The sequence below is a fragment of the Mchenga conophoros genome, linkage group LG6 (assembly GCF_057382185.1).
Source record: "Mchenga conophoros isolate Kocher_MC1m ecotype Shallow Benthic linkage group LG6, M_conophoros_male_GT1.1, whole genome shotgun sequence".
Classification (NCBI taxonomy): Eukaryota; Metazoa; Chordata; class Actinopteri; order Cichliformes; family Cichlidae; genus Mchenga; species Mchenga conophoros.
This window is the reverse complement of record NC_140531.1, coordinates 39991101-40012984: the sequence shown is the minus strand read 5'-3', so window position 1 is coordinate 40012984 and position 21884 is coordinate 39991101. Positions and strand designations below refer to the sequence as shown.

Here is a 21884-nt window from a genome sequence, read left to right as displayed (position 1 = left end):
TGCCAGTTTTTTTAAAAGTTTTTTTCTCAAATAAAATGTTGACAGCATTAGTTCAGGTCATGATTCAGGAAGCGTAAAAAAGAGATGAACATCTATGCAACTAAGTGCATAGTTAAATGAAAAAACATACATAAAACACGTGTTCATATGGGTATTCTTGGTGGAAGACATTTTTTTCCCTTCTGGAGGATTCTTCATTCAATCCTAACGATGCAGGTAAAATAAATAAAATGAAGCTCATTAATCTTTAAACCCAGCTTGTCATCCAGTACTGAAGATAGCCAAGTGGAACAGGAACATGACTAACACCAGGGTGGCGGTGGATCAAATCTGGGTGCTGATTATCAAAGGAGACAACCACATGTGCTTCTACAACACAAACATGGGAAACAAGTCTGAATAAAATTATTATAAAAGGTAAAATTTAAAGGAATAAATAAAAGGTACAAACAAATTCCCAAGATGGAAGTAAAAAAAGGTAAATGGGAAATAAGATAGATAAAGATAAGGGTGGAAAAATAAGAACGAACAAAACAAAATGAAAAATCCTCAAGGTAAGTGTAACGTTTTATTTAGTGCACAAACAGTTTTTCCTTTTTTTATATTGAGAGGCAGGAACTGACACGTTTATGCTTTAGAGTTCAGATTTTCAGCGACAGTAGCTGACTGTGGCCACAAGATGGCAGTAATTTTAATGCATAGAAACGGGCCAGGAGCTTAGTGACAGTGCTGTGTGATGTGACAGGCTTTGATATGTTTTATTTTATTGTTTTTGCATTTGACAAGACAAACGTTTAAACACATCAGCAGAGTGTCTCTGTGAAACAACGATAGATTCTGGTTAACTGAAGGCCCAGGCTGCTGATAGCTTCTCATGATGTTTCTTCCTCACTCTCTGTGTGTTTACACACCTCTCAGCTTTTAATTATGAGTCATTATTAATCTCCGGCTCTCTTCCACAGCACGTCTTTTGTCCTTCCCTCCTTCCCTCACCCACAGCTGGTCACAGCAGCTGGCTGCCCCTCCCTGAGCCTGGTTATGCTGGAGGCTTCTTCCTGTTGAAGGAGAGCTTTTCCTTCCAACTGTTGCCATGTGCTTGTTAATGGGGGGTAGTTTTTATTGTTGGGGTTTTCTCTGCATTCATCTCTATTTTGTGCAGAGTCTTTATGGGCTTTAGGTGACTGTTGCTGTGATTATGTGGGGTGTAAATAAAACAAAACTGAATCTAAATTAAATAACTAAAAATTAGGAAAGAACGAATTGAAAAGTTTTACATTTAAAGACAAAGTTATTTCTCATTGTTTTCATCAATAAGTCTTTTAATTACTCCATGATAATAACATGTTTTTTACTTGCTAAAAATCAGAAATACGTTCTTGAACAGTTCAGCTCTCACTTCTTCTTCTGCATTATTTTTAAATGGGAATCTGTAAAAAGTAAAAGAAAAAACAAAACAGGTCAAACTTAAACCGCAGGTCAGAAAAAAGCTTCAAACCTCATATTAAATCCTACTAAATACTCTTGGTAAATATAATAGGACATGACTATAGCTGTATCTTTGGTTGTATACAATAAGCATGTAAATACAGACTGTACGGGCGACTGAACTTACCTCAAGGGCAGCCTCTCTTTCAGAGTCCACGCTCAGGACGGCGCTCGCGCTCTCGCTGTCAGGTTGAAGGAAGTTAAGTCTGATCCTGAGAGGTGTTGATGTGTCATCCACATAGTTCTGTAAGAAACAAAGTCGTTGTCATCATCGTTTCAAAACCGCGGTAAAGTGAGCCGTCATTTGTGAGCCGCGGTCAAGCCAGCCGCCTCCTATCCGCCGCATAAATTTCCTTGCGCTTTTACACCAGTCTTTACGGTAGCGCCTTTTCGCTTTATATCCTGATTGAAAGCCTAGACACACAAATTACAATGGAACAGCTCAATACAGCCATCGTGACAGTCTGGTTGCATATTCAAAAATTCATTAAAAATCATTCTTAAAAGTTGATGCCAAGCTTTCAACACAATCCTCTTCTCGGACACCTACTTTACCTCTGGGCCAGGTTTTACCCAGATTTACTGTAATATTACTCAGAAATCACAGTAAACTCATATTCAGTGCAATACAGTCAATACACTACAATTATGTTTATTTCAAAAATTCATTAAAAATCATCCTGAATAGTTGAGGTCCAACTTTCAACACATCCCTCCTCTGGGACACCTACTGTACCTGTGTGCCAAGTTTCAGCCAGATTTACTGTAAAATTCCTCAGAAATTAAAGGGTACTTGTATTCAATGCAATACAGCCAATACACTACAATTACGGAAATTTTCAAAAATTCATTAAAAATCATCCTGAGTAGTTGAGGTCCAACTTTCAACACATCCCTCCTCTAGGACACCTACTGTACCTGTGTGCCAAGTTCCATCCAGATTCACTGTAATATTCCTCAGAAATTACAGGAAACTTTTATTCAATCTAATACAGTCAATACAATAGAATTATGTCAATTTTCAAAAATTCATTAAAAATCATCCATAGTAGTTGAGGTCCAACTTTCAACAGATTCCTTCTCCGGGACACCTACTGTACCTGTGTGCCAAGTTTCAGCCAGATTCACTGTAATATTCCACAGAAATTACAGGAAACTTTTATTCAATTTCACCGTCAAATTAATAAAGCTTCTCCGATTCTGATTTTTCTGTACATATGTAGGTTATGTATTTCAGAAATGTAAATAGAGCTTGTTCGTTTAGATTTTGTATTGCATTCTTTTTCATTTTAATACCTTTTCTAAAAAATTACACTAAGTTTAGAAAATAATGTGATTCTCGCAGTTTGGGTTTGTGACCCAACCCTTTTTGCATTAGTTTTGGTATTTGTTGATTAAGATTACTATTGATCAATGTATGTAATTCTTGTTTTTGCTGTTATTAGTTAGTACTTTTAATTTGGCGATACTTTGTTACGTTCTTCTAATTCTCCCTGACAGCTCATAGTTGCTCATTCTTTACTGCTTTGTTTAAATAGATCGTTTCGTGTCACCTACCATTACAATTCATTCCAATCGCCCTTGTTTGTTAATGTGAGGTATACATTCGTCATGTTTCCTGTTTTAAGAGTCTGTTTTCCTTTCTCATGTTCAAGTCTTGGGTGTACCCCTTAATATTTTATCTCATACTGCTGGTCGCCATCATGTTCAGGTCTGTAGTAGTGTTGACATAGTCACAGTAATATTAATAACAGTCGTATTTTAGTCTCGCCCATTTCAGGATTAATTACAGTTATTGTAACCTATTGCTTTTGCCTTGTTGTATGTTCAAGTTTCTTCCATCAGCCACAATAAAGGGCTCTCTTTTAGTTCATCACAGTTTTGTTGTCCTCTATGTCCTGCTTTTTAGTCTGCTTTTAAATTACATCATCTCACCCGCTGTATAGTAAGTAAAACATATTCCATTCTAAACCTTGCGGTAATCTTTAAGAACATATTTTTAAAAATTGAAACAAATAATCCTATTGTATTGACTGTATTAGGTTGAATAGAAGTTTCCATTAATTTCTGTGGAATACTACAGTGAATCTGGCTGAAACTTGGCACACAGGTACAGTAGGTGTCCCAGAGAAGGAATCTGTTGAAAGTTGGACCTCAACTACTCAGGATGATTTTTAATGAATTTCTGAAATTTCCATAATTGTATTGACTGTATTGGGCTGTTCCATTGTAATTTGTGTGCGCGCGTGTGGGATATAAAGCGAAAAGGCGCTACTGTAAAGACTGGTGTAAAAGCGCAAGGAAATTTATGCGGCGGATAGGAGGCGGCTGGCTTGACCGCGGCTCACAAATGATGGCTCACTTTACCGCGGTATTTCAAAGCCTAAAAATACTACGATGGTAACAAACTCAAGCACTGTTATTTGATAAGTCTTAGAGTCAGTAGCGGTTTTTGATACGGGCGACATGGGCGGTTGCCCAGGACGGCATCATGGTGGGGGGTGGCATCATGGGCATCGGCAACAACCCCCCCCCCCCCAAAAAGAACCTCTTGCACAAGAGGTACAAGTTTTTACTCTTGCAAAGAGTATATCACATATGGACAAATTCGACGGGCCATTAATTTGAAAGGCGAAATCAGACCAACATGAAATTTACATGGTTTTACTGTCGGGTTGGATACTGTTGATCTAAAGTGGAATTATCCTGTGGAAACAGCATCTTTCAATTTAAGAGCATTTTGAAATCGTTAAAAGAGTAGGTCGTCTACGGGCAATTTGAAAATACTTTTATTTTGGAAGGCAAAATCAGAGTAACTTGATCTTAACATCCTGTGGGGTTGTATACTGTTGATCTAAAGTGGAATTCTCCTGTTGAAACATGAATTTTTCACTTAAGAGCATTTTGAAATCGTTAAAAGAGTAGGTCGTATATGGGCAATTTGAAAAGGCTTTTATTTTGGAAAGCAAAATCAGAATGACTTGAAATTGACATGGTAACATCGTGAGGTTGTATACTGTTGATTTAAAGTGAAATTATTCTGTGGAAACAGAAAATTTCCTTTTTAGAGCATTCTGAAATCACTGAAAGTTAGGTAAATTATGGGCATTTTCAACAGGCCATTATTTTGGAAGGCATCATCAGAATGACTTGATATTAATATGGTATCACTGTGGGGCTGTATACTGTTGATCTGGAGTGGAATTACCCTGTGGAAACAGGAAATTTCCATTTTAGAGCATTTTGAAATCACTGAAAGTTAGGTCAATTATGGACAATTTGAAAAGGCTTTTACTTTGGAAGGCAAAATCAGAATGACTTGATATTGATATGGTATCACTGTGGGGCTGTATACTGTTGATCTAAGGTGGAATTACCCTGTGGAAACAGGAATTTTCCATTTTAGAGCATTTTGAAATCACTGAAAGGTAGGTCAATTATGGACAATTTGAAAAGGCTTTTACTTTGGAAGGCAAAATCAGAATGACTTGATATTGATATGGTATCACTGTGGGGCTGTATACTGTTGATCTGGAGTGGAATTAGCCTGTGGAAACAGGAATTTGCCATTTTAGAGCATTTTGAAATTGTTCCAGGAGCAAGTCAGATATGGGCAGTTTGAAAATGCTTTTATTTTTGAAAGCAAAATCAGAATGACTTGATATTGATATGGTAACATCGTGAGGTTGTATACTGTTGACCTAAAGTGAAATTATCCTGTGGAAACCGCAAAATTCTGTTTAAGAACATTTTGAAATCGTTAAAAAAGTAGGTCGTATATGCTCAATTTGAAAGGGCATTTATTTTGGAAGGCATAATCAGAATGACTTGATATTGATATGGTATCACTGTGGGTCTGTATACTGTTGATCTAAAGTGGACTTACCCTGTGGAAACAAGAATTTTTCATTTTAGAGCATTTTGAATCGTTAGAAGATTAAGTCAAATATCGACAATTTCAAAGGGCCATTACTATGAAAGGCAAAATCAGACTGACTTGATATTGATATGGTATCACTGTGAAAAAGACTGTGGTTGGAAAGTGTTGATATAAAGTTCAAATAGTATTTGGAAATACGACTTTTGCTTTTAAGAGCATTATTAAGTCATTGAAAGAGTAGTTCAAAAATGAAGATTCACAGGGCTTTTACTTTGAAATCCAAAATAAGATGGCCTTGATAGTGACAGGGCACAATTAGGGTACAAGGCTGTGTCATATAGATCTAACATTAGAGTTTGTAAAAAACAAAAAAACAAAAACTAAATTATATGTTATTATGTTCTTAACATATCTGTTAATTCACTCGAAGTTGGCTTTTATTTTGAAATCCGGTTTCCACATCCATTCCCGTAATACTTTGAATACACAGGGAACGTAAAACAAACTGGAGGCTGGCTTGACTGCAAGTCTCGAATTGGAGGCTGGCTTGACAAGTAGCTTATCCGGGGGAACACCAAGGCGTTCCCAGGCCAGCCAAGAGATATAATCGCTCCAGCGTGTCCTGGGTCTGCCCCGGGGCCTCCTCCCGGTGGGACATGCCTGGAACACCTCACCCAGGAGGCATCCTTGTCAGATGTCCGAACCACCTCAGCTGGCTCCTTTCGATGTGGAGCAGCAGCAGCTCTACTCTGAGCCCCTCCCGGATGGCCGAACTTCTCACCCTATCTCTAAGGGAGAGGCCAGCCACCCTTCAGAGTAAGCTCATTTCCGCCGCTTGTATCCGAGATCTTGTTCTTTCGGTCACTACCCACAGCTCGTGGCCATAGGTGAGGGTAGGGACGTAGATCGACCGGTAAACTGAGAGCTTCGCTTTTACACTCAGCTCTCTTTTCACCACGACGGACCGGTGCAGCGTCCGCATCACTGCAGCCGCAGCACCAATCCGTCTGTCGATCTCCGGCTCCCTTCTCCCATCACTCGCGAACAAGACCCCGAGATACTTGAACTCCTCCACTTGGGGCAGGAACTCATCCCCGACCCGGAGTGGGCACCCCACCCTTTTGTGGCTGAGAACCATGGCCTCAGATTTGGAGGTGCTGATCCTGTGTGTATGTGATGTTCAATGCTGAGCTCACTGGCCCTGAAAAAAAGTCACATTAAATAAATACACATTAATCTGGATTTTTAAAAAACAGTTTAAATGTTCCACATTTGTCCACTCATCACGACAAACTTACCTGCTTTGCTCTTTGTTGCTTCGACCTTTTCAAAGCATGCCGTTATTTTAACCAAAGCTACATTTTTATCTGGACTCAGGGCGTCAAGGTTCTCTGGGTGAAAAGACAGACGAGCCAAGACGTTGAAGACCGGCTTGGATCTGAAAGGAAGCGAATGAACTTAAATAGATTGTCGCTTCTTCTGTCGCTTAGCTTCTTTTATAGGTGCAGTGTTCATATAATATTCACCTGAATACAACAGCTGCACCACGTGATTCAACCACAACACCCGGGAGTCCATCCTCCCCGAGGTCCCCAAAGATGGCCCTTCCAAAGAATTTCAGCCCATGGTCGATATTTTTTCCCATGATTCTCTGAAATAAGAAGATATTAGAGCCGAGTCTAAATACCTCTTTCAGATGACATTACATGTCTGTGTGCTCTCATAAGTGTAAGTCTGATAATATTATCATGCTGCAGATAATTAAACTTCAATGCAAATGCACAGAGGGTTTTGAGAGTGTACAAACACAACTCCATAAGCACAGACAAAAAAGAGAAAAGGCTCTGCACGTCGTTCAGTCGTTATTCTACAATATTTTGACTTGAATACATTTAGGCTGGCAGGTTGTGGAGTCTGACAGAGAAACAGAGATTCTACATGTTCTAAACCCACATTTGAACTAGTGTTGGACACAAAGTTCTTTGGGCAGGTTGTCATATCTTTGAAGTTATATTACAGCATTACTAAAACAATCAAGAGGCAAGCATGGAGGGGCAACAGTGTTGTGCAGATCCATCGTTTGTGCCTCAGTTTTCTGATGGTTTATAAGATTTGAAGGTTATAGAAATAATTTTCCTCCTGAATCTTTGATAATAACGTAAGTAATAAAGGTCTTTTAAAGGCTTTTTAAAAAAAAACATTGGCTGCTTTTTAATTCATTTTCGGTCCAGTTCTTGTACCTGATCATTTTTTTCATTTTTAAAACCACCTAACACTGACCTGTGAATCATTAAAGCATAAACAAAACTCAAAGACTGAAATTATCTAAATTGTTCTTCTAATTCAATTTCTTTTGACACGTGTCGTTTGATTTGTTTTTTAGAGTTGCAGGAAATTCCACACAATATTTTCAGTGGAATCTTCAAAAATGTCAAAGATAACAGAGTTGGACAGAAAAAAGATAATTTCTTTTGAACTAACACAGTGGAGGCTCTGTTATGGTTCGGGGCTGGCGTTAAATGGCCAGTCGGGTTCACGATTTGTCACAATTTACAGAATTATGAACACGGAAGAGTACAGTCAGATTTTGATCCACCTGGAAAGCGCCTGATTGCCGATGGCTACATTTTTTTTTAGCATCACAATGATCTCAAACACGCTGCCAACACAGTAAAAGTATACCTTTATAGAAAAGCACACAGTGGAACACTAACAGTCATCAACTGGTTTCCCCAGAGCCTGGACCTCAACATTACTGAAGCAGTGTGGGATCATCTTTATAGAGAACAAAAGGCAGCCAACATCCAAAGAGAAGCTTTGAATGTCCTTTAAGGAACTAATCCTGAAGACTACCAATTGCAAGAAAGAAATGACCTGCCTAAGAGAGTTCGGGCTGTGTAAAAGAATAGAGGCAGTCCAAAGCTTGTTATAACTGTACAAACTCTATTTTTGCCTCTTATATCGTATTTCCATGTATTTTGCACATGTTTGCAAGAAATCACTACACCTACTTAGCATTTTAAAAGCAGAATATAAAGACATGACATGTGGCTCAAGACCTTTGCACAGTAGTATTGTCGGTGTCACCTGGCTGAAAGTGCTGACTATCCCTCTCTGCCTGTTGCCATGGTAGATATACACAGCCCCGCTCTTATCATCCTCAAGCGGAGCTCCGACAGCTACGTCTCGGAGTCCATCTCCATTCAGGTCTGGAAGACTGGATATGGTGGTGCCAAATCTACCCATAGATGGTCCCGTCACATCCTGGTTACTTTCCAGTACAGTCTAATAGGAAACGAGGATGTTAATAATGGACTATGAAAACACATGCATGTATTTTATCAGCTTTAAAGCTCACACAGTGTCACACTGGATCTTAGTTTTTATTATAGCTCACCTCATCACTCACAGAGTAGACCCGGCCTTCTTTCTTCACCTGAGGCAGATGAAACTGTGGAGCTCCTACCAGCAGGAAGTCAGTGCTCCCATCTGAATCAACATCTAATGAGCACAGCTCAGCACCGAAGTAGGAACCAATCTAAAAATGTTTTGAGTGTAAAGGATGATTTAGAAAGTCAAAACCAAACCCAAAGACACAGCTTCAAAGTAGTACAGTTATTAAGAGCTGTCCTCTTAATATGACACAAAATCCAAACTTTTACAAAAGTTTTGGCACAAATATTTCCATGCTTTAGCTCAAATCTGAATATTTTTAAAAATCATGATATTTCCAGTTACCAACCTGTTCTCCACGAATTTTCTGCACTTCTGTCCAGTGTATGCAGTGGTGTCTGAAAACGATCTGTCCTGTTTGCTCAAACTCTGGTAAACCCACGAAATACAAAGGAACACCGTTTTTCTTTCCGATGGAAATGGAATTTCCTGCAACAGCCAAATAATAATCTGCTAAATGTTCACTCTGGATCTCATATGTGCTACACTATGGTATCTCAAGTCATAGAAAAGTAATCTTATTAAAGTAGCAGGTATCATATAGATAGTAGGTAATAATAAAAAAAAAAGAAATGGGTTTACCCAGGTAACCCTGCATTCGTTCTTGAGGTCTATGGAGAAAACTACGCCAGCTGTTCGATTCCACAGAACCCACGATCAGGCTATCCTGCTCACAGAAACATCTGATTACAGTTCAGGCTGAACAGAGACAGAGAGGAACTGAGATACCAGTAACAGTGATGAGGTAATGTCACAAATCAGTCATGAATTAAAATAAGAACGCTTACAAAAAAGCAAAGCTCAGCTAAAAAGGAGATTTTGAGCTGCCTCGTTCACATTAAGTGATAGGAACTGTAGGAAAATGATGTTTTTCCACTATCACTTAAAGCACACTACTAAGGCTACGCTTGGTTATAATCTGAAGCAGAGAAATTGCATTTATAGTCTCATTCATGGGTTTAATGATCCACTGTAATTATTATTTTAATTAATAATCGACATTCTGTAGTTGTATTGACGGACAGTTTAAAATGTATTATTAGAGTTTCTTCAAACTGTTTTCATATTTTGAGTTTGATATACATTTTGGATTTTTTGGGGAAAGTAAAGCTTTTATGGTTTGTTTTCTTTGCTGTACATAAAATGCATCCGATCACTCCAAAAAAAACAGCAGCATACTGATTTTTCTGTATTTCAATAACTACAGTGGAGATGCAACTCATGTTGCTGATGCTGATGCTGTGGAAAATGTAATTAACAACAGAATTTTGCAGTTATTTGCATTACATTACACATTGTTTTATTCACAAGAGAATATAGGAAAGATATCAAATTTTTGAACAGAATCGGCTGTGAAGTTGGTCCTGTCTTCTAAGGAGCTGTCTTCTTGTAGTCGACTACAAGAAGACAGCTCCTTAGAAGACAGGACCAACTTCACAGCCGATCAGATCTGCACACTGTTAGACCTCTGCCTTACCACCACATATTTCAAATACAATGAAGGCTTCTACAGACAAAAACATGGCTGTGCCATGGGCTCCCCCGTGTCACCTATTGTAGCCAACCTTTACATGGAGGAAGTGGAAAGGAACCCAGCCACTGGTACAGATATGTAGACGACACCTGAGTCAAAATCAAGACACAAGAAGTGGAATCCTTCACTGCGCACATTAACGCTGTGGATAAAAACATCAAGTTCACCAGGGAAGACACAAAGGACAACTGTTTGCCTTTCCTGGACTGCGCCGTGCACATTGAAGAGAACGGCAACCTCTACATCGAAGTTTACTGGAAGCCCACACACACAGACCAGTACCTCCTCTTTGACTCCCATCACCCTTTGGAACACAAACTTGGAGTAATTAGGACCCTACACCACCGGGCAGAACATGTTCCCTCTAAGCCTGAAGGAAAAAAGAAGGAACACACACATGTAAAGGAAGCACTCAAAACGTGCGGCTATCCTAAATGGGCGTTCTTAAAGTCAGCAAAGAGGCACAGAAAAGAAGACCAGACACCAGCGAGGGAGGATAAGAAGGACAGACACAACAACGTTGTCATCCCCTATGTAGCCGGCGTATCAGAGAAACTCAGGAGAGTTTTCTCCAAGCATGACATCCCAGTGTATTTCAGACCCAGCAACACGCTCAGACAAAAACTGGTTCACCCGAAAGACAAAACGCCAAAACACAAACTTAACAATGTGGTGTATGCTGTACAGTGCAGTGAGGAATGCCCAGACCTCTACATCGGAGAGACCAAACAGCCACTTCACAAGCGCATGGCACAACACAGAAGAGCCACCTCCACAGGACAAGACTCAGCAGTCCATCTGCATCTTAAGGATAAAGGTCACTCTTTCGAGGATGCCAATGTTCACATTTTGGACAGAGAGGACAGATGGTTTGAAAGAGGAGTGAAAGAAGCATCTATGTCCACTGTGAGCGACCATCTTTGAACAGAGGCGGGGGTTTACGACACCAACTCTCTGCCATCTATAATCCAGTTTTGAGTTCCCTCCCAGACGCCTTAACGCCCACTCACATCCTGGGCCATCTGACCTCAGGAATTCGCATGATAAGGTGGGGCCAGGTTTCACAATGAACTCACCCGAAACTCTGGCTGATTGGGACCCACACCCGCTTTCACACCTTGGCTCATGTGATTAGAGGATCATCAGGGGGTCCTTTTGTCCCTCTGTGGGGGGAAACTCCCACTGGGTTTAAATCTGGGACTCTCCACCATTTGACCTTAGAACTGAAGAAGCTTCTCGGATGAGAGGTGAAACGTCTTCAAGTAACTTAAAGAAGTCCAGACGCTTTTCTTTGCAAGCTCCTTTGACTACGATGACCTGGATGACTGAGAACCTTCACAGACATATGTATGAGAGAGCTTTAACCTGCGTTTGTGGATGGAATGGTGAACTCTGTTCACAGACAGTGATTTCTGGAAGTGTTCCTGAGCCCATGCTCATCTGATTTCCATGAAATAATTATTCACCATCTTAATGCATTGCTGCCTGGGGCCCCGAAAATAACAGACATCCAATATTAATTTTTGGCCTCGTCCCTTGTGTACAGATTTCTCTTGATTCACTGAATCTATTGGTGATATGCTGTACTGTAGCTGGTGAGATATTCAAAATCCAATATTAGTGGATTGTCGGGTACAGGTTCAAATTAAAGTTCTTGATTTCTAAAACAACTTGTTTTACAAACAGAAAGACTGAAGAGTACATTTTACAATTCTAGCACATTTCCAGTGTTTCTCTTTGTGTCAAAAAGTCTGTCAGTGCGGATTTTATTTTACAAACAATAAGAATTTAAAATTTTAGAAAGTAAAAGTAAAGTTTAGCAGTAGTCAGTGCTTTATTATCTGCGCTTTAGCTGCACCTGTGTATGTCAGGTTAGCCGTGACTGAGAAATTTTAATCTCGTCACAAGTAAATAATTTACACTTTGAATGTGTGCAGTTTTAACCTTTTGAAATCACCTTTTTGAAAACAGCACTGAATCCACTGAATTCTGCCCGAGGAGCTGTGCAGCCTAAATAAATAAAGAGATACATGTGACCACCACTGGTCCACACCAGGAAGATAACAGTGATTTTTGTAAATGTATTTATCAAAACAGGGAACAAAGTTTAACATCACCTTCCACAGTAAATATCTTTTTCTGTAAATTCTCCAGCACTCCTGTGAGTCCATCATAGTTCTCAATTTTGAAGGCATTTCTATGTTTTGGCTCTGAAGCAATGGCCCTGAATTTATGCAGCGTAGCAGCTCCGACCTGAAATCAGAATACTGCTTGAAAACATGAAATTCAAAGTCTGACATCAGCATGGGAAATAAAAACTGGACTAAGAACTGAAATCTGCTGAGCTGTTTGTGCTGAGACTGACACCATGATGCATTTCTACTTTAGTATGACTGTGTATCATCTAAATAACAGTGAATAAAACAGTCTAATACTATAAGAGTGTTTATGTGACACAAAATGATCACATTTATTTGTCTAACGGATAAATCTGATTTTTCTGTTGGGACTGGTGTAACACATCACATCCTACCCCAACGACAAGACGAATTATATTTTTATCATCGTATCTTCTAATGATCCCATTCCTGTCTGTATCAGAGGGATCTCCATCTGTGATTAGAATCAGAACTTTGGTAACATCAGGAGAGGCACCTGCAGCTGGGTTGTCAAACATTTCATCTCTGAAACAAATGCGAAAGCAAAGCAACACTCAGAATAAACAACATTTAAAAATATGAATAAATGAACAAATACAGTGCTCATTATCTCACAGCTGCATTGATCCTGCTGCTTTTAACACAACTTACAACACAAACTCGAGGGCTCTGTGTGTGCGGGTGAGACTTTTTAAATGTTTGTCTTTCATAAGTTTATCGAGAGCACGTCCAGCTGCATAGTCGTTGAAGTCAAACACTTTGTGGACTGTTGAGGAGAACTGAACTGCTGCAAACTGGAAACGGAACAAACAACAACAAAAATATACGTTACTACTTATACTCATTACTCATATAATGTATAGTTTATATACATCAATATATAATGACCATTACTGGCGTGTCCCTAAGGCTGCCCATTATCTCCACAATGAAGTCTTTATTTTCGTTGAATTCAGCTTCGGTCAGACTCGCTGATCCATCAAATAAAAAAACGACTTCCACAGACTTATTTGTTCGTTCTGGGGGGAAAATTTTGAACAATTTTAAAGAGAATGTAACCAGGAACATATAAAACTTTAAAAAACAGTTTTACCTTCAACAACAGAAGAAGAGGTTTGTTGAAGATTTGGGATCTGGTGACAGACAATATTCAGGTAGGAGTTGTCGGAACAGTTGCTGACTGCAGTTGTGCTGCAAACCTAAAACAAATTATAACTGAACTTAAATGTCCAACAATGGAAATATTTAGCAGTTACAGTACAGCTAAATGCAGAGCATAGCTCAAATCTACGGGAAATCCATCTGTGCTGCGTAATCATAACAGAAGATACAACTTAAAATGTTGACTTTAGAATATTACATAGATACAAATCAATTGTATTTTATTTATAAAGTGCCAAATTACAACAACAGTTGCCTCAATGTGCTTTATACTGTAAGGTAAAGATCTTACAATAAAACAGAGAAAACCCCAACAATCAGATGACCCCTGTGAGCGAGCGCTTTGACAACAGTGGGAAGGAAAAACTCCCTTTAGATGAATGAGCATAATTAAAGTGATTACTCTGCATCCTGTGGAGAACATGATTTCAAGGCAAATCATTCAGCGCTTATTCAGAATTGTTCAATTTCGTCAGCCTTTCTAAACCCTGATGTCACACTGCTAGAATCAATATTTACACCAATGAGATGATCACATAATGTTTCAATTACACAAAAAGTCTCACGCAGCATGACAGCATACACTCCAGGACCCCACAACCACAAATGGTGCTCACTAGTTCAGAAAATTGATAGAAGGATGTATAGAAATAAAAAGTAAAGCTATTTTTTTTATTTTATCGCTTTAAAAAATTACTGAACTGTCACTCGAAAGAGCAGGTTGCCACAAACCAGTGAAAATTTGATTTTACTTCACAGAAATAAAATCAGTGCTGCTGGATTATAGATCAATAACTTATCTGGACATCAAATGTGTGGAGATTATGTGATTTTCTTTATTATTTTAAAGTCGTTACTTTATAATATTAAGTGACTGTTGTTGTGATTAGCTGCCATATAAATAAAACTGAATTGACCTGAGCTGAGTTGAAGTTAGATATTCACCTTTTTGAAAACAGCACTGAATCCACTGAATTCTGCCCGAGGAGCTGTGCAGCCTAAATAAATAAAGAGATACATGTGACCACCACTGGTCCACACCAGGAAGATAACAGTGATTTTTGTAAATGTATTTATCAAAACAGGGAACAAAGTTTAACATCACCTTCCACAGTAAATATCTTTTTCTGTACTCCTGTGAGTCCATCATAGTTCTCAATTTTGAAGGCATTTCTATGTTTTGGCTCTGAAGCGATGGCCCTGAATTTATGCAGCGTAGCAGCTCCGACCTGAAATCAGAATACTGCTTGAAAACATGAAATTCAAAGTCTGACATCAGCATGGGAAATAAAAACTGGACTAAGAACTGAAATCTGTTGAGCTGTTTGTGCTGAGGTTGACACCATGATGCATTTCTACTTTAGTATGACTGTGTATCATCTAAATAACAGTGAATAAAACAGTCTAATACTATAAGAGTGTTTATGTGACACAAAATGATCACATTTATTTGTCTAACGGATAAATCTGATTTTTCTGTTGGGACTGGTGTAACACATCACATCCTACCCCAATGACAAGACGAATTATATTTTTATCATCGTATCTTCTAATGATCCCATTCCTGTCTGTATCAGAGGGATCTCCGTCTGTGATTAGAATCAGAACTTTGGTAACATCAGGAGAGGCGCCTGCAGCTGGGTTGTCAAACATTTCATCTCTGAAACAAATGCAAAAGCAAAGCAAAACTCAGAATAAACAACATTTAAAAATATGAATAAATGAACAAATACAGTGCTCATTATCTCACAGCTGTATTGATCCTGCTGCTTTTAACACAACTTACAACACAAACTCGAGGGCTCTGTGTGTGTTGGTGAGAGTTTTTAAATGTTTGTCTTTCATAAGTTTATCGAGAGCACGTCCAGCTGCATAGTCGTTGAAGTCAAACACTTTGTGGACTGTTGAAGAGAACTGAACTGCTGCAAACTGGAAACGGAACAAACAACAACAAAAATATACGTTACTACTTATACTCATTACTCATATAATGTATAGTTTATATACATCAATATATAATGACCATTACTGGCGTGTCCCTAAGGCTGCCCATTATCTCCACAATGAAGTCTTTATTTTTGTTGAATTCAGCTTCGGTCATACTCGCTGATCCATCAAATAAAAAAACGACTTCCACAGACTTATTTGTTCGTTCTGGGGGGAAAAAGCATGAAAATATTTAGCCTGGAAGATGGAAACAGACATAAATATACCTCAAACAGTCCTACTAGATTTTCTGGTCTGATGAAACAAAGATTCATGTATAAGCATGAACATTATTTAATTAACAAATGCAATAATTATGATCTCACAGTTGTACTCAGCCACTGTTTCTAATGTAACTGAACTAGAATCAATCAGAGTGCTCCGTGTGTGTTGGTGAGACACTTGAAGCTTCATAGTTGTCAAGTTCAAACATTTTGTTGACCACTACGGTCTGCTGGACACAGACAGTGCCTTTACCGCTAGAACCCGCCGTCCCCAATATTTTTTTTACCTTGGGTGGACGGTCCACGGTCGAGTTTCATCTTGTAACACACTTTGTTCAGAGACGAGTTCCCACTGTGTGGATGCACTGCACGTGGGCTGCAAACCTAAATCAGGTTTTAAACGAGACAAAGAAGTATGATCTGAGATCATTTTTTTGTTTTGAATATTGTCAGAGGAAATGTTTTTTGAGTGTTTCTTACAGTGATTTGAGAGCGCATGGCGTCCTCAGATATCGACAGTCCAAATTGCCTGATGGGTACTTGCATGTGTTCGGGCCAAATTTCTGTGACAATAACATCAGATTAGTACCTTATATTAAAAATACAAATACACTACATCATTCTGCAATAGAAAAAACCCTGTCTCGCTCTGGGAATTAAAATTCATTTTACATTGTGGGACACATACAGCCCACTTTAATCTTAAGTGGACCAGACCAGGTGAACTGTAGTCTTTGCCGTGATCTAGATGATGTTTCTTGCAGTTTGCAGTTTCACATGGCCTTCATAGACATTGTGATGTCTAAATTGTGCCAATAATTAATAGCACTACTGATATGACAGTAAAACAGTAAAAGTATGAGAATTTATTCTGCTATGACTAATAAAAATATCAAGATTAGCTGTTTGGACAGGCTGATCCTATAAATTCGTCCCTTTAAAGGGTACCTATTATAATTCAATTGAATTCAGTTGAATTTATACAGTGCAAAATCACAACAACAGTTACCTCAAGGTGCTTTATATTGTAAGGTAGACCCTACAATAAACCTATTATACTTCTCCTTACTTTCTGCCATATATCCTGTTATAACTGTAGTTGCTAATATTAAACATGGGCAAAATAAAGTCTTAAGAGTTTGTGCATTCAATCCCTTCAGACTTCTCCACACTGAGTTTCAGCTTGATGTCATCCATGTACAGGAGGTGGCTGACAACTGTTCCATTCTGTAGCCAGTCTTGTTAAAGATCTCACTGAGCGGATTCAGGCCTATACATATATGTGTATATAAAATGTGTATTCCCTTTCCATGGCTGTACATTAAAAGCATGCAGCCGTTTAAATGGCTGTACAGCAAACAAACTTGGTCCTCGTTGGACATGTACCTGAGATTCTGGTTCTTGCCTCAAACGCCAGGCGGCGAAGCAAAAAATCCTTACTCAGCATAGATAGCAGTTTATGTCTGGCTTGCACACCCAACATAATTGTTGAACTGATTAACTGTTAACTGCCTTTCTGCAGACTTTTGGACTTTGGCCATAAAACTCACAAATTCAATGACGGATGAAAGACTGGTGTGTGAGAAGTTATGGTGTAGGGTCGTATGTATCAGAAGTGGCAGATGAAAAGAAAGAATGAAGGATGAAAGGGTACCTGCAGGAGGAGGAGGAGGGTCATTATCCCCCGCTGGTGCTTCTTTCCTGTCTGTCTTTTGTGTGTTGTTTCTGTTTGTGTTTTAAGGCACTATCATTTGTTTTGCTTGCTCTCTATGTTTTATTTTTGCTGTAAATGTACTGTTCTGCTGTTCATCACTGTTTAATAAACTCTGTTCAAAGAATTCCACTCATTTCCAGAGGACCTTTATTAGTGATTTGATTTTAATTGGATCTGAAACGCTGGACCTCCACAGCGTTAGTGGGATAAGGTTATCATATTGGGTTCCAAATTTGTGACCCGACACACTTTGCTCTCAGACTGCGGGTTTACTTGTTGTTCCTAGAGTATTTAAATGTAGAATGGGAGGCAGAGCCTTCAGTTTTCAGGCCCCTCTTCTGTGGAACCAGCTTCCAGTTTGGATTTGGAGGCACTAGCTCTACTTTTAAGATTAGGCTTAAAACTTTCCTTTTTAAAAAAAAAGCATATAGTTAGGACTGGATCAGGTGACCCTGAATCCTCTTTTAGTTAATCCCCCCAGGTCTAGGCTGCTGGGGGGGGATTCCCATGATGCACTGAGTGTTTCTTTTTCACTCACTGATATGTATTTATACACCTATTTGCATTAAATCATTAGTTAGGTCAAAGGGGTCATATGACTGTTGGAGTTTCTCTGTTTTCTGTGTAGTATTGTAGAGTCTTTACCTTACAATATAAAGTGCAGTAAGACAACTGTTATTGTGATTTGGTGCAATATGAAAGAAAAACAAAAAACAAAGCTGAATTTAAAATAAAATCTTGAATGTGACTCTGGAAACTGCAGCAGCTGCAGAGTAGGTGCTCATTCGGTTTGAGTGAGCTAACTCTTACAAATCCAGTTTAGTAATGGTTTCAAAACAGCTTTGTTTCATATACAACCTCCATACTGTGGCAATAATTTTTAATGTCCTGATTAAACATGTCATTTGCATTTCAAAAACCGCATTAATGTACCTGGAACAATGATGCAGTTGTGGGTCAGGTTCAGATCAGATGTGCATGTCTCCTCATGTCCTAGCTGCTCTGGTGCAGTGACAAGTATCCTGTGGACACAACAACACTCGTGATAATCACTAAAAAGAGAGTTTTTCTGACCTGTGCTCTCAGAATTTCTACAGTGGCTTGCAAAAGTATTCGGCCCCCTTGACCTTTCCCACATTTTGTCACATTACAGCCACAAACATGAATCAATGTTATTGGAATTCCACGTGAAAGACCAACACAAAGTGGTGCACACGTGAGAAGTGGAACGAAAATCATACATGATTCCAAACATTTTTTACAAATAAATAACTGCAAAGTGGGGTCTGTGTAATTATTCAGCCCCCTGAGTCAATACTTTGTTGAACCACCTCGCAGCTGCAATTACAGCTGCCAGTCTTTTAGGGTCTGTCTCTACCAGCTTTGCACATCTACAGACTGAAATCTTTGCCCATTCTTCTTTGCAAAACAGCTCCAGCTCAGTCATATTAGATGGGCAGTGTTTGTGAACAGCAGTTTTCAGATCTTGCCACAGATTCTCGATTGGATTTAGATCTGGACTTTGACTGGGCCATTCTAACACATGGATATGTTTGGTTTTAAACCACTCCATTGTTGCGCTGGCTTTATGTTTAGGGTCGTTGTCCTGCTGGAAGGGGAACCTCCGCCCCAGTCTCAAGTCTTTTGCAGACTCCAAGAGGTTTTCTTCCAAGATTGCCCTGTATTTTATAACAAATTTCCCACGTGTGGGACTAATAAAGGTTATCTTATTTGACTCCAGCCATCTTCCCATCAACTCTGACCAGCTTCCTGTCCCTGCTGAAGAGAAGCACCCCCAGAGCATGATGCTGCCACCACCATATCTGACAGTGGGGATGGTGTGTTCAGAGTGATGTGCAGTGTTAGTTTCCACACATAGCGTTTTGCATTTTGGCCAAAAAGTTCCATTTTGGTCTCATCTGACCAGAGCACCTTCTTCCACATGTTTGCTGTGTCCCCCACATGGCTTGTGGCAAACTGCAAACAGGACTTCTTATGGTTTTCTGTTAACAATGGCTTTCTTCTTGCCACTCTTCCATAAAGGCCAACTTTGTGCAGTGCACGACTAATAGTTGTCCTGTGGACAGATTCCCCCACCTGAGCTGTAGATCTCTGCAGCTCGTCCAGAGTCACCATGGGCCTCTTGGGCATTTCTGATTAGCGCTCTCCTTGTTCGGCCTGTGAGTTTAGGTGGACGGCCTTGTCTTTGTAGGTTTACAGTTGTGCCATACTCCTTCCATTTCTGAATGATGGCTTGAACAGTGCTCTGTGGGATGTTCAAGGCTTGGGAAATCTTTTTGTAGCCTAAGCCTGCTTTAGATTTCTCGATAACTTTATCCCTGACCTGTCTGGTGTGTTCTTTGGACTTCATGGTGTTGTTGCTCCCAATATTCTCTTAGACAACCTCTGAGGCCGTCACAGAGCAGCTGTATTTGTACTGACATTAGATTACACACAGGTGCACTCTATTTAGTCATTAGCACTCATCAGGCAATGTCTATGGGCAACTGACTGCACTCAGACCAAAGGGGGCTGAATAATTACTCACACCCCACATTTCAGTTATTTATTTGTAAAAAATGTTTGGAATCATGTATGATTTTCGTTCCACTTCTCACGTGTGCACCACTTTGTGTTGGTCTTTCACGTGGAATTCCAATAAAATTGATTCATGTTTGTGGCTGTAATGTGACAAAATGTGGGAAAGTTCAAGGGGGTCGAATACTTTTGCAAGCCACTGTATGTCACTTTAACCTTTCAGTTGAATTTGAATTCAATTACTTGGGCAGTAGCAACAATACAGGCACCGTCTCTGAAAACGCCCCTGGACCACATTGACAACAACCACGAATACTCTCGGGGTCAATGAAAGTAAATGTGCTGTGTGGGCGTTATTTATTTTTCCCTCGATCAGGACAAAGGTAATCTTTACTTTTACCCAAGTTTAAGACAGCAACTAGAGTTACATGACCTTTCATTTTATCTTTGCACTTTTGGGACATCAAACGTGCTCTGATCATCAAATCCCAGCTAAATTTTTCCCCTACTTTCTTTCCAGTCCATTTCCTGTCCCCATCCTCTATGAGAAACGTTAAATAAAAAGTTCTATTGTGCCTTAGTGAGATCTGATCAGACAGAAATAAGACAACAACAAAAAACATGCACTGATTTGCACAGAAAAGCTGTACACCACGTTAATGATGCAGATATGATTTAATATTTTGATACTTTGCATCTTTAGATTAGCTTTGATACTCACCCATTGTTCTTGTCAGACAGTAACTGAAGCACCTTGTTTTGGAAGAAATCTTTTTGTTCTGTAGTAAAGATGCGGGTGGCTGTCGTATCAATGTTGAAAGCCAGACATACGGAGGTGGCTGCAATACGTCATAAAAAAAAAAAATCATGATTTCATCTTGTGTAAAACGTTTGGTTGGCAATGGTAACACACTGAATTTGAGATCATCGGTTTTAGAAAGTTACAGAAACGGTTCGACTGAGGCCGTAAATCAAAATTGGGACGATGTGGCGAGAGGGGGTCCTGATACACAATACACATCTGATTAAGTGTATTGGCTTCTTACGAACTTTTGTCTACATACAAAGAAGCTCATGACAAAAACATACTACAAATACTGTGTTCTAATTTGAGCATCCAGAGGATCGGAGGATAAAGTGTGACACATTTTCCACAACATGATATAAGATGGTTAAAAAAATAAAGCCCATAGTATTCCTAACATTTCTCTCTGTTGTTGATTTTAGCATGTATCACCCACACAAAAGCTTTGTTTGTGCACAGGTCTGAACTTTAAACTGACACAGTTACAGTCGGCCGTTTTCTCTTTTGCATTAAATCAGGCCAGATGCACACTGACTGGATCTTTCTACTTTAAAAACAGACATGAGATTCCTCTCAATCTTTTAATCCAACTCTTAAAAAGAAAATCAGTAAAGACATTTCTCCAAATGCTGAATTACGCCTTCAAACAGTCAAATTGAAAAGACAACTCTTTCCCCACACTCAGCTTCTTTTTTTGATATGATTTTGTAGAAATGTATTTGTTTAGATCTTACCAGCAGCCACTGCGCAGATGAGCCAGACTAACTTCATCTTTTCTACTGGTCGTTTCCACAGAATGGTAGAAAATGATAAAGGCTAAGGAGGAGTCAGAAAACGAGGAGGGCCCACGCAGTTTGAATTAATTTTTGAGAGGAATCCTTCTACACATCACGTGCATGGCTTCAGTTTTGACTGAATTATGTATTGACAGAAATATACAGTTTA

The 21884-nt window shown here is 39.3% G+C and overlaps 1 protein-coding gene across 5 annotated transcripts; it reads right to left on the bottom strand.

The window, feature by feature from the left end:
- Positions 1-20: 20 nt before the first annotated feature.
- Positions 21-21724, bottom strand: LOC146573302 (integrin alpha-L-like). 5 transcript variants are annotated; one of them, XM_085278034.1, is made up of 25 exons: positions 21674-21724; positions 20856-20973; positions 18530-18618; positions 16363-16445; positions 16170-16266; positions 15696-15826; positions 15459-15601; positions 15182-15332; positions 14778-14901; positions 14618-14670; positions 13605-13710; positions 13400-13530; positions 13163-13305; positions 12886-13036; positions 12470-12605; positions 12310-12362; positions 9401-9485; positions 9108-9247; positions 8763-8903; positions 8453-8650; positions 6892-7016; positions 6664-6803; positions 6040-6566; positions 1613-1729; positions 21-1427 (listed from the first exon to the last, which is right to left on the bottom strand). In XM_085278034.1, exons 1-23 carry the CDS (start codon positions 21708-21710, stop codon positions 6508-6510), a joined length of 2634 nt encoding a protein of 877 aa, XP_085134160.1. In that variant the 5' UTR covers positions 21711-21724; the 3' UTR covers positions 21-1427; positions 1613-1729; positions 6040-6507. The 5 variants fall into 5 exon arrangements, with proteins under 5 accessions (XP_085134160.1, XP_085134163.1, XP_085134162.1 ...); XM_085278037.1 differs by having other exon boundaries at positions 13406-13530; XM_085278036.1 differs by having other exon boundaries at positions 15702-15826.
- Between the last annotated feature and the right edge of the window lie 160 nt (positions 21725-21884).

Bases quoted from the DNA above. Each gene is read 5' to 3' on its own strand.
- LOC146573302 (XM_085278034.1), bottom strand. From the start codon at position 21,710: ATGAAGTTAGTCTGGCTCATCTGCGCAGTGGCTGCTG. The intron at 13,711-14,617 runs GTGAATATCTAA...AATTTGTTTTAG, and splicing joins TCAGTGCTGTTTTCAAAAAG to GTTTGCAGCACAACTGCAGT. The intron at 8,904-9,107 runs GTTGGTAACTGG...AAACATTTTTAG, and splicing joins AGAAAATTCGTGGAGAACAG to ATTGGTTCCTACTTCGGTGC.